The sequence below is a fragment of the Diadema setosum genome, chromosome 7 (genome assembly GCF_964275005.1).
Source record: "Diadema setosum chromosome 7, eeDiaSeto1, whole genome shotgun sequence".
Lineage (NCBI taxonomy): Eukaryota > Metazoa > Echinodermata > Echinoidea > Diadematoida > Diadematidae > Diadema > Diadema setosum.
In genome coordinates, this window is record NC_092691.1 from 3,809,664 (window position 1) to 3,823,405 (window position 13,742).

The 13,742-nt window shown below is 38.9% G+C and overlaps 1 protein-coding gene across 1 annotated transcript; it reads right to left on the minus strand.

The window, feature by feature from the left end:
• Window positions 1-9,249: 9,249 nt before the first annotated feature.
• LOC140230584 (large ribosomal subunit protein mL65-like) lies at window positions 9,250-13,679 on the minus strand. Its single transcript, XM_072310727.1, has 4 exons — window positions 12,990-13,679; window positions 12,640-12,748; window positions 11,515-11,676; window positions 9,250-10,874 (listed from the first exon to the last, which is right to left on the minus strand). Exons 1-4 carry the CDS (start codon window positions 13,677-13,679, stop codon window positions 10,606-10,608), a joined length of 1,230 nt encoding a protein of 409 aa, XP_072166828.1. The 3' UTR covers window positions 9,250-10,605.
• Between the last annotated feature and the right edge of the window lie 63 nt (window positions 13,680-13,742).

Sequence of the window (13,742 nt, forward strand, 5' to 3'; positions counted from 1 at the left end):
AAAATTCTAAGCCGTTTTCTAAGAAAAGACCGGGTAATTAGGTCACGCATTTATAGGTCCGTCTTCTAAGATGGAATTTCATTTCTGTAAACCCAAAACATGTTAATCGAAGTTTGTGTGCAAATGAAAACAACATGCCCGGTGTATATCAATAACACGTGTTCGTAAGAGAAAGGCGAACACTCAAAAGTGTTAGAATTCGGGCGTCCTCATTTCCATTCAATTACATGGCAGAATTCATTATTGCGGTTACCCTGGGTAGCATGTACTTTAATGTGCGCAACCTGCATAGCGTGACAATTATTTTATTTTTTTTTTTCTTTTGAATTATGGAGACGGTTAGATTAAGGGATTGTGATGTTATCAGCCTTTGAATTTTGGAGAAAGGGAGCGGGGGGGGGGGGGTAAGTAGTGGAAAAAAAAGGGAGAAAGTGAGGGGGTGGGTAAAAGGAAGGGCTTTGAATGTAGAAAAACAAAACATGTAGCTTTACACTCTTTGAAACTGAGTTTAGATCATTGTACTATTATTATTATTATTATTATTATTATTATTATTATTATTTCGTTTTATTTATACAGGGTGGCCCCGTCAGTAATCAAGTACTGTTTTCCAGGGGGCCCTGTAAACACATACATACAAGGTAACAATCACAACAAATAACATTTACATAACTCCGAATAGTACATCAAACACAACAGAACTGATCATAACATTGGGAAAATGAAGAATGAGACTAAATGTAGCAGTTTGCAACCGGGATGGAAAAAAATACAACTTACTGTCTGAGTTTATAAAGAAAAATGCACCCCTTATAATGAATATAAATATATCATATATATCAAAATATACATGCCTGTGAAGAAAAAATTATACAACCATTATTTTTTTTTTCTATCAATTTACCAAATCAAAAACTATTATCTACACTAAACTCTTCATTCACTTATACATTATACTATTCTGTACGTCAAAAGTCAACATTCATTTCTAACAACAAAAATCAACTATACTCAACATTAATCATCATAATATCAAACAACAACATACAATCTGCTTCTTCTTCTACCCTCCGCTACAACGTGAATCAACATCCCGCGAGAAAAAAAAATGATAAACTTATTACCCAGAACACCATTTCAAATACTGTGAACAAAAAACGTTTTTACTATAACTAGAGGGTATACGATTTCCAGCCCGAATACATTTCATTGCTCACTTTTATACACCGTCTAGAATAATGAAAGTAAAAGAAATAAAAACGGACGACAGTATAACTAAGAAGATGACTTCGCCTTCTCACACGGTCACTATACATTTTCATCCAAAATAATAAAATGGAAACTCACAGAATGTCCTTCATCTCTGACGATGAGCTAACCTTTATTCCTAAATGAGGAAGAAAATGAAAGCAAGATATTATTCCGAGGGGTGAAGGTTCGTGCGTGAGTTTCTTCAATTTGTCTCCCTCTACAAAAATTTAATAATAGAAATTTGTTAAGATCGCAACTGTCGCGACTGCTGGTCTGTAAATTAACAAACATGTCAGGAAAAAAAAAAAACCTGAATGAAAGAGAGATATTATTCAGAGGGGTGAAGGTTCAGGTGTGAGTCTCTTCAATAATTTGTCTCCCTCAACTGTAAATTAACAAACATGTCTGAAAAAAAGGAACCAGTGGGACTCGAACCTGTCAACTACTGCTTTCCGGGTAGCGACATCACCACCAGGCTGTCCCTGGTTGCCAGTGACACGATGAACATGGAACAAAATATAACGTAGGCCCTACTTACCCAAGCTCCAAAATTCCGACATTGTTACTCATTTCTTTATTTTCTTTAAGCTCGAGTAAGAGTCCAGTTGGACTTTCTGTCTGAATCATAGTTTTAAGATGACACTTGGTCAAATCAAACGGACTTTGAAGATCCGCGGTAGCAGAGGGATATCATGTATAAAAGTGGGAAGGCTGGACTGGCTCGGATATATTCGAGAATGCCCGTAACGAATTGTGGACAGTTTTTATCACTGACCTCTGACCTCACAGCCGAAGAATCTCGACTGGAGTCGACCGTTACCGATGAGCGTACGCTTCGCTGCACACATATTCGCTGACCGGTGCTATTCATGGTGTTCGAAAGGCAACCCGGTGGGCAGCGAATAAATCGGGACACCCATGAAATCCACACGCTCCCAGGTTTCTAACTTTGATATTTGACCCTGTATACCAAATTCATTAAGAGTTCATGAACTGTGTTTCGGTGTATATTCATAGATGTCCTTGCTATCAATGACATATATCATTCAACATTCGAAAATGAAGTTATTTCAGGTAAATAAAATTTTTTTCTAAGTCGTAGTTTATTTAAGTGACAGACCTTTCACGAAAAAAAAAGTGTATGTTGAAATGATGTATCTTAGCCAAAGTTCAGTGAACTTTGACCTTTGACCCTGCGGCATTTTACCCTAAATCGTAGCGGTGCATGAGCCCCTCACCTCAATATCGTCGGCAGAAGGGCCCTAGCCGATGTTCCCGGCAGAAGGGCCTTAACTATAAACTTGCTCTATTTTGAGAAATATTGCCTTATGTATTTGATATTTGCACTTGACAGACTGACAAAAAGGCCTAAACCATCACGTTACTTTGATTTCATGTGAAAACAGACAATGGTTATCAAGTTATAGGCAATTTAGTGTAAAGGCCCTTCTGCCGGGAATATTGGCGAGGGTCCTTCTGCCGGGCATGCGACGATATCACGTTCTTTAGCCAAGTAAACGTGATTATATGTCATGGTGTTTTCTTAATGAATCATGGCAACGAGATCTAGAACAGACGATCAAATAACTGGACACACCTAACACTACCACAGTCACTACATAATAACCGGAAATGTAAGCCGAAAAAAGTTCGTTGCTCTGAAGAGAGAGAGATTATTAGACCTATATCCGTCCCGATGTCTTTTTTTTTTTTACTACATCTGTTTTTGCTTCATCCTGTCATTTCTCATTGGACATTATATTGACTCGTTTCATCAAACTCTCATCCCAAGCAGTAGAAGATATCAGAAGACAATCATATACCCAGCATTATGCATCTTCCCAAACATACTCCAAGAAAATATAGGGGGATTATCATGGGCAAAGAGCACAACATTAAAGGACAAGTCCACCCTCATATACATGTGGATTGAGTGAATGCAACAATATTAGTAGAAAACATCAGTGAAAGTTTGGGGAAAATCGGACAATCCGTTCAGAAGTTATGAATTTTTAAAGTATCTACGCAGTCACTGCTGGATGAGAAGACTACTACAGTGTATGATGTCACATGCGTACAACGATAACAAAGAAAAACAAAACTTCATATTTTTAATAAAGTGCACATTTCTTCGACTTGTTACTGACATATGTTAAGGGCAATATTATTCCCCTTGCCTTCTGAAAGAGAGAAGTCAAGTGTTCTTTCGTTGTGCGAGAAAAGTGAAAATATGCTGAATTTTCTTTATTCTTTCTTAATATCGTTGTACACAAGTCATGTGACATCACAAGCTATAGTAGTCTTCTCATCAAACGTTCAGTGAGTAGAAACTTCAAAAATTCATAACTTTTGAACGGATTGTCCGATTTTCCTCAAACTCTCACTGATGTGTTCTACTAAGGCCAAGTAAAAAAAGAAACCAGCTTCTCGTCCTCGCGCGCATCGATTTTGGCCGCCGCATCGATTTTTTTACTATTTACTATTTTCAAAATGGCGCTGAAAATACCAAGAAATTCATAATTCTCGTCCCAGCCCGCTCTCCGCCCGCATCGATTTCCAGTTGCCGCATCGACCTTTTTGATATTTACTATTTTTTCGGCCGCCGAAAACACAAAATCGACAATTCACCTACCAATCGTGATGTGTACGCGTCCTCTATCTTAGCTGGAGTACAGCTGTAACTTCCGTAGTGCGTATGTAATAACGCATGCATTTATCACACTGCGAGCTCGGCAAGAAGGAATGACCCTCAAAGCAGTCGAACTGTAGTTGGATGGGCGCGCGGGCGCGGGCCTGGGCTGTGATGTACAGCGCACTCGGTACGTCGTGAACTTTTGCGAACGATCGCTGATACTAGTATTCCACTTTTATTTCGCGCATTGTTCGTATTTTTCCCCGTTTCTCATATTAAAGGGATGAATTGTACTGTACAATTATAATGCTTGTGAGGATTGTATCGAGTTTACATTTTCATGTCATTGTGACTATGTGCACGTTTGTGCAGTGTCGGAAGGTACGGTGCCAATGCAGTGGCCGTGCCGGCCGCGTACTAGTATTACGGTATACGTATATGCGTGTTTGTACTACTAGCTGCCAGGGTCCCCATCCCCCTGGGCCCTGTTGCATAAAACCCTTACCGCTGGACTTATCGCTCCTTTCTAGCGGTAAGTCTTCAAATTAGCGGTAAATTTTATAATCCTTGATGCTGATTGGCTGTGACGCCTAATTTTGACGGTAGTTAACCATTGAAATTCAACGGTAAGTTTTATGCAACGGGCCCCTGGTCTGTCGGCTGTCTGCACGCACGCATGAACACATTCGAATGTGTAGAGGCCCAAACACTGCTCTGTTAACGTTGCATCTGACGGCGATGTATTGTTCTACTTTGAAGAGAAATGAATGCGCTTTTCCAGCAAATGCAGGGCTGCCAACTCTCACTCATTGAGAGTGAGACTCACTCATTTTGGTCCTTTCTCACTCTAAAACTTTATTTCATTTGCATGCATTTCTATTGATCTCACTCATTTTGACTCCGAAATTATAGCATTGGCCTATGGGAGTCTCACTCTCAAGTAGTTTCCAATGTTGGCAGCCCTGCAAATGTAGAATTATTAAATGGGTGTATCTACAAAATAAATAACTTTTCCACGGATTCTGGTTTGTCGTATTTCTGCGGGATACTTTTCTTTACGATGTAAATTAACGGACACGGCCGTGAGTCGTATCACCTGTAGTGTGATACAATTATTCATCATCCAAATGATGAGTGATTATCAAATGTCTTTTTAGAATATGAAGAAACATCTTTAAATGTTTAATGCTATATGCCATATCAGTATCATTTTGACATCCATCTGCAATTGTACCAGCCAGTTTCCAGTTTGAATGTGCTACAAATGTACTGTGAAGAGATGCAGATACAATATGCCAGCTGTGTGGACACAAAAAGTCACAAACACCAATGATAAAGCAGTGTTTTGAATATCATGGAATTTATTTCAGTCGTTTGTTGATAGAATGTTTTATACCTGTTTCAATTAATAGCACAATACATCAGAATTGCAAGTGCACTGGTATCAGAAATGCCATTACAACACTAAATACCAGTATTAAGATGGTCATTTTTCCCTTGACATCTGTAGTGGAAAGAAAAAGCAAAATGTATTTCTGCACGCATGAAGTTTCATTTCAAGTATGGTACATATTATGTATATCTATTAATATTGTTTGAAAATGCACAGAGTGCAGGCAAGACATACACTTGGGGCCTGGTCTCTCATAACACAGCTACCAGAGTGATATTTCATTTCATAAATTGGATATAGAAAACAGTAAAGCCATCTCTCGTTACCTTTCTCAAAATTACTGGACGAGAAACACATATTACTTTCATTTTGACAATCCTCAAAAAAAATAGTAAGATATCAAATAGTAAGGACCTCCCTCATCGCCTTGCTCAAAAAACCCGGACGAGAAACTACTTTCTTTTTTTACTTGGCCTAATATTGCAACATTTACTCAACACATATGTCTATGAAGGTGAACTTGTCTTTAAACTGTCATACTTGAAGTTTTAACCTGTTATACCCCAAGCGACTTGGGTTAAGACTGAAGGGGAGTCTTGACACTTCTTGTATTCTGATGTGACTACGCATAACCGATTGTTGGATATCAGTTTTTCTCGGAGTTTGCGGGGTATTTTTGTCGATGATCGTTTTCATCAGTTTGTTGCCCCAGTCCTCTTCGCACCTATATGCATACATCTCTCCCACCACACAATTCCCGATGCTGTCGTCTGCATTTTACCCCCCCCCTTTTTTTTTTTTACTTGTTATTCAAGCCTCCACGGGTTTTTTTAATTCGTTACACGGTCAGTGACACGCAGGCAATTTGAGGGAGCGTGATCACATGAAGTCGGGAGAAACAGGAGTCGGGAGAATTGTCACGACCTCCATGTGATGGGACGTCTTCGTAAGACGTGGACTGGTACAGTGGACTCCAGTTATAACGAAGTCCTCGGGACCGGCAGTTTCCTGTCGTTATATCGAAATGTCGTTGTAACCGAACAAATACACAATTAAAATACATAGAACGGATAACGTTGCAGCCTGCATTTTTACTTCGTTGTAACCGGAATTTCGTTATAACCGCGTTCGTTATAACGGGAGTGCACTGTACACTAGCAATGCGGAGCATGCATGATTCCTTCCCACCCGAGTGGAATGAGACGTTAGGCCATTGTTGGAAGTCAGATGCCCCATTATGTTCTTCTCGAATAAATTTTGCGTCATGATATCAATGTTGTATCTATACTACTAATGAAACCATCACACATTCTAAACATTGCACTTTGGACATTCTCTCTCTCTCTCTCTCTCTCTCTCTCTCTCTTTTTTTTAAATGTAACACCGAAACGGGAATTATCGTGTATGATCCACACATCATCAGCTTGGACTATGCAATTTCTAAAAGTGAATATTTTTGTTCACTTATGTTCTATCACCTGCCGACACTATAAATCCAGGGAGCATGGTTTTAAACTGGAGGGGCCGTCCTTGACCTTGAACAGGCTCTCCATGTTGACGATGTCTGGGGACACTTCCTCTTCGCTCTTTCTATAACTGATGATCTCTCGTTTTCCTCGGGTGATTTTCTCAGATGTTGACGATCCTCTGCAAACGTGGAAACATGCCCTGGAGCTACATAGCCCAATTTCGGTTCAACTAATGGCTAATGCGTGTAAAGTGGATCCCACTCACATAGTGAAGCATTCCCATGATTACAAGGAACACTGTGAAACGTGGACCATTAAACGCTGAGACGGAAACGACAAACACGATGTATGTATACTTGAGTGGTAAACAAGTTCATTCTCACATCTGAACTAGAAAATCTGTAATGTCGCTATGACGACTGTATACCTCCGACAACTCGCATAATTCTTTCGATAGGTCTGCTATTATGTTTGTAGTGCTTCTTGACAACTTTAGAAAACAAACAGTTTCACATGATTGACAAAATATTACGTTGAAATGGCATATTACAAAGTTTGACGGCACAACCCCAAGTATGTTGAGTGTTTAAAGGACAAGTTCACCTTCATTAACATAAGGATTGAGAGAATGTAGCAATAAGTATTTAGTAGAACACATCATTGAAAGTTTGAGGAAAATCAGACAATCCGTTCAAAAGTTATGAATTTTTGAAGTTTTTGTGCAGTCACCGCTGGATGAGAAGACTACTGCAGTGTATGATGTCACATGCGTACAACAATATAAGGAAAATATAAAGAGAATTTCACAAAATTTCATCTTTTGAAAAAAAGTACACATTCCCTTGACTCGTTACTGACGATTATGTTATGGGTAATATTATTCCCATTGCCTTTAGAAAGAGACAAGTCAAGTGCTCTTTTATTATGAGAAAAAAGTGAAAATATTTTGAATTTTCTTTACATTTTCTTTATACTGTTGTACTCATATGACATCACGAGCCTTAGTAGTCTCCTCATCCAGCAGTTCCAACACAAAAATTTTAAAAATTCATAACTTTTGCATCGATTGTCCAATTTTCCTCAAACTTTCACTGATGTGTTCTACTAATATATTGCTGCATTCTCTCAATCCTTATGTTAATGAAGATGAACTTGTCTTTTAACCCTTGAACCAGGTTTCATTTACATGTAGACTGTTAGCAGGATGAATTGATTCAGAGAGCATGTGTTTGGTCCCTGTATGTTTGTGCAAGAAGCCCCTGTTTTAACACATCTAACCGTGACAATGTCACGACAACGTCCGGATAACAACATTCAATAAAACCGCGGGAGAGAGCGAGGGTATCGCTTTAAAAAACACCGAAAACCTTCTCCCAGTATAAGTTTTGATAAAAACCTACCCACTCATGCGGGAAGGGGGTGTGGTTACAAGGATGCACATGATCCGTTTGAACTAATGTATATATTGCGCATGACTGTTGAGTGTATCAAAGGAATAAACTGCTGGGAGCGTTAATTCTAATAGACTGGGTAATGTCGGGGTAATTGCCCTCGCTGGCTAAGGTAGAATTTGTCAAAGTAACCGCGACAACGTCCGAGCAACATTTTACGGGAACCGTTTAAATAGGCAGGGTAAAAAAGATTACCCGGACGCTACCCTGACGTCGCGGAAGCTCTAGTTTGAAAGACTCTGTTAAAACGGGCTCGTCGAGCTGTTGATCAGGAGGTCGTAAGTTCGAATCCTGCTCGAGTAGCTTGTGGCTACTACTAAGACACTGATCAATTCAGTACTTATTTATGGCTATTTGTCAATTAGTTACAATAAACACAACTCGACGCAGGAATTTCATCAGTTTGATTAAAGATTGAAGTCGCTCATGCGGGCAACATGAGATAAAAATGATAAAAAGGCAATGTCTGCAGTGCGTACACATTCATTGTATGTATGTACATGTATGTGTGTATGTATGTATGTACAAACCATCTGTATATCCCGAATGTGTGTTATGCATGTATTCACTGTATATACAAATTACAATTGTATATCACCATTTCATCTCAAGAATTTCCTGTTAATTGATCGGTTAATTGATATCAATCATTATTTTGTACCATTTTACTACTTGGTTATCATTTGTGCAATTGTGGCTCCATTTACAGTGCTCAGAAAGCACTCTCTCGATCTAAGAGTCAGATCTCGCACATTGTCTCTTGTTTCTATGTTCATAAAACATCAAATGACAAAGATATTTTTTAGGTGTTATTATATAAAACAAAAATAAATGTTTTCATTTGTGCAATGGTCAGAATATTTCTTTCTGGAAAGATGAAATTATTGATCCTTGTCAAATGGCTCAATTCATATTTAACCTCATGAAATGCAGTACATTGTATTCTGTCCATTGCACTCATAAACATTCATTACTTGTACCTTGTACTACGATGTACCACATATACATTGTATATTACGTATACACACAAAAGAAAACTGGATCAGAGTGATGTATTGACTCATATTTCTTTAATGATGGATCACCACTTTCTAGATCACATTTTCAATAATACTAATACTTGTACTGGTAATTCTCACAGTCTGTTCCAACCCAATTCAGGCAAGGAGTGGATTTCAGTGTGCTAAAAGTCAAATATCGTGATATGCATTTGGAACACCAATGTGCTGAAGCATGATAGGTGCCACAGAAAAGTATAATCACTAGATTAATAGGTAGGCCTATTTGTACCATGACAAAGGAATGACCCCACCTGTTTGAGGTTGCAAACAAAAAGGTACACTGTATTTGAATAATCATTTCAGCACACCTGCTGAAATGATGAATGATGAATGAAATTGTTGCTATTGTTGTTTAACTGTCAAGGCTGGGGGTAAAGTCAAACCAAGACTGATAACACAATAGAATAATCACAGAATCTTGCCAGTTTTGCTACTAATCTGAGCCAGGTACAATGGACACGTTGAGTAGGTCTGCAGAGCAGGACATGATTGCCATGATAATGATTGTCACAACTCTAACAGCTGCTACAACTTTGCTTTGTTGGCTCAGCAATGCACCAATATTGTACCCTGCACCGAACAGGGTAGCTGGCATACTTGCGCGAGTGTGTGCAAACGTGAATGTGTCACTTTTCATATCCAGATTGGAATCTTGGAACTTTTAGACATGAAACATAAATTTTGAAGCCCAGTTAACTGTAAAGCTGTCATGTTGGTGACATTTAAAAGTCCCTACCCTGCCTTGAAAACACATGACACCAGTAGTAAAAGTACAATGTGTATGTACAGTGGAATCATAATTTGTTGTTGCACCACATTGTAACTGTTATTTAGTGTCAGCCAAAAAACAACATAAAAAATACATCTGACTTCAGATGTCTTCACAAAAGTGAAGCAAAGCAGATATTTCTACACATCTTTGTGATCAGGATCCACGTGTGCTCTTCAGCGTGACGCGGAAGGGCTGAGTGATCGAAAATACTAGTATGTAGGTAATTCATAACCATGGACCTTGTATTCAAAGTTCATCGTTTGCTTCGTTTTTTTTTTTCCCCCCATTTTTTTTTCTCCTCACAACAACTGACAAGAAATCTGGGATTATTTTTCCAATAGATTATCAAATCTATTCAGACCAAAAGCACATACACTGCTTGGTAGAATGAACAGAAGTATGATAAGACACTTGAATCTTTAGTCTCTGAACAAAATAAATATATAATCATCCAACTTGTGACTTCCTTATGGACTTCCTTCTAATGGATGAGTGTGATGTAAGCATACACGTCTCTGCTGAATTCATCATACCAAAAATGATGTCCCTTGACTGCTGTTAGTACACTATGCCCACTCATGGGGAAGAGGTTGGGTTTGTGAGAAAAGCTACCATCAACTTGACCACTTCCTCATTGAAGTCATGGACTTGGTTGTCCTCGACAGAGGAAAAGAGTGGCAGGTCAACGACCTGCCAGCACACATTGCGGAGGTCGTTGTCCTCCTCCTGTAGGTGGTCCAGTGCTAAGGTGTTCAGTTGGTAGCAGTAGAAGGAGAAGGAGGGGCCGTTTGTGACAATCGTCTGACAGGTCATAGGTCGTGGGATATCCAAGTAGCAGCAATGTTCTATGATACACAAATACAATGTACACACATAACATTAAGAGAAGAACAATATTCAGTGAATATGAATGCAGTCATATTTCTGGTGAGCTTCACATTATCTGGAAAGAAAGTATGAACTTCATTTCATTTCAAATGCTTCTGTAGTAATCAAATGCAGACCACTCCAGTTATAATGCAGTTCTCCAGACCGGCAGTTTCTCTTTGTGCATTGAACTTTTGATATTTCCATCCTTTTTGTTGTTACACAGGCAAAAGTACAATTTGTATGTGAAAGAGCAAAGAGCATTATCTTATAATGTAAATGATAGCCAAAGGGATAATGCAAGGACAGCAGTGGCTAAAATTCAGAAAAAACCCCACAAAAACTTCAATATGGTTAATAATGGCAAGTGTCTCAGTCTACAAAATATGTCACTCTATTTCCAGTCAACTTTGTGCTGAAGGGTATCAGCAAATGTAAAAACTGATGCACCAAAATCATTAATTTGCTACAATGATGTAAAAATCTAAATATTGCTCTTAGCCAAAACAGCATGGATCTCAAAATACCACATGAAATAAATTATAAGATAGAAAATATGTAGGCCCTAATTGGGATTTTGGATCAGATATGTCCTGCCCCATCCATAGTTGGGCTTACTTTGGTAGAGAGCTAGAGCATTCAGCCATCCAAAGGAAGTGCTGATCCCTTGGCCCATGAGGACTTCTGGCAGCAGACGTCTCTCTTCCATCTTACTCCGCTTGTAGTCCATCACATACAACTGGGTGTGGGCATGCAAATATCCTCCACCATGCTTGAAGCCTGTGAGGTGAAGGCAGGGTTAGATTGTATGTTTTGTTCAAAGCATTCGGCTTTGTCCTTTTTAAGTGTGTGTGCTTGCTCTACAGAAGTCGACAATCAAAGGAAAGACCCCCCCCAAAAAAAAAAAAATAAAAAAATAGATAAATAAAAAAACAAACACACACACACACACACAAAATTAAGTGCATACATAGTGTACATTTCATGTGATTAAAACTAAGAAAGCACCATCCCACTCATCAGAAAAAATCATTATGTAACTTGCAATTTGCACTCTGTATAAAAATCCTTTGTTATTCTGATTGTATAAACCAACGCAATGTGTGAATTTGTACCATGTAAACTTGATGCGCAATAAAGATGCAAATGAAACAAAGTCAAAGAAAAAAACAACAACAAAGACAACAAAAAGGTTGTAGAAAGAAAAACATGAATCAGGAAGGTTTATTAACAAATCCCTATCACTCCCTCTCAATTTCATTGGTAACTGTATGAAACTTGTAAAATCTATGGACGGTACTCAGAACCAAGTCTTGCTGTAAGTGACCTACAAAACTGTACATTTTTTGTAATCTGGGTCACTGGGTGTTTCATGTTTAGAGTCTTACTCATAAATTATGAAAACTGTCCTATTAAAGACCATAGATATGGAGAACTGCGAAACACAGCCGAACGCGAACAAGGAATGCCCTGGGGGTAAGATATGGACTGATATAAACTGTTCTCAATGATACTCTGCAGGTTCCTTCACACAGTGACAAACCATTACATATTTTATTAAACTGAACATTCACAGCAGGGAGATTTCCCCTCTCCCTACCACTGCCTAAGTTCTGAATACATTTAATGTACACATGGTGTCTTTTCATTTCTTGCATACATGTACAGAACTATTAGACACTTGTGCCACCATTAAAAAAAACAAAAACAAAAAAAAAACAGTGTAGACACAACATGACTTACCTGGAAAACACACAGCATTCTCAGATTTCGGGAATACACTGATGACATTGGGATCATACGGCCAGTCTGGTACAGATCCACGACACACATCATCACTCAAGCTAGCAAACTATACAAAATGAATTAGAGATATAAACAAAACAAAAATACATTCTAGACTTTAGAATGCTAAAATACATTTAGCTATTAAATTTAGCATTGGATGAAGTGGATGAAAAGAATACTGAATAAAAACACACACACATCATAATCATGACCTTCATGTATCATAACATTTGAAAAAATTTGGATTCAGGTTGCTTTTACAGTGCTGTTTTGTTTCATTCACAACACAACAGTGATTGATTCACCTCTGCGAGTGGTTCCCGTGTTCTGATGTTAACAAGAGGCTGCCCAAGAAACTGATGGAATTTGTGCGACCCTCTTGGCCAGAATGACCTCATCTCTACATCAAAATCCACGTCTGCATCCTGAAGGTGAGGGTTCAATTGGGCCAGGTACGCCACCATGCTGTCCATCAAAGTCTTGCACATCTGTTTCCCAATGTCCTTTTCTCGGTGAACATCATCCTGTTTGTGTCGATACGTACTTGCCCAGTCATTTAAAACAACATTGCGAACATGCTCACTTAGATATTCCGAGTGTTTCTTCACATCTTCACTCTCCAATCGAGTTTTTATCCGATCCGGTAGCTCATCCACCACTTCGGTCTTTGTGATATGCTTGAAAAAGTCAATGAAACCATTGTGTAAGCAGTAGGGGTGGATCTTGTAATTCCACGTGTATCGCTTGTTCAGCGCGTAGATCATCTCCGCCGGAGTCTCGGCGTCTCTGACGGGAGCAGCTGCCCTTCGTAACAGCTCCGCCTTGCTGTCCTTTGGGGGAGGAATTGGCGGGTATTGTGGCTCATCTGATTGAATTGTGATATTCTTCGTAGAAAAATACAACTTATTCGCATGGCTTCGGAGAGAGATTACGCAAAATTTGCCAACTCTAAAAGTGCACGAGGCAGCAGACGTAACGCTCATGGATAACGCCATTTTGAATTTACAGCCGAATTAAATCAACAATATTCACTGATATACATTTGATAAATACTCTGC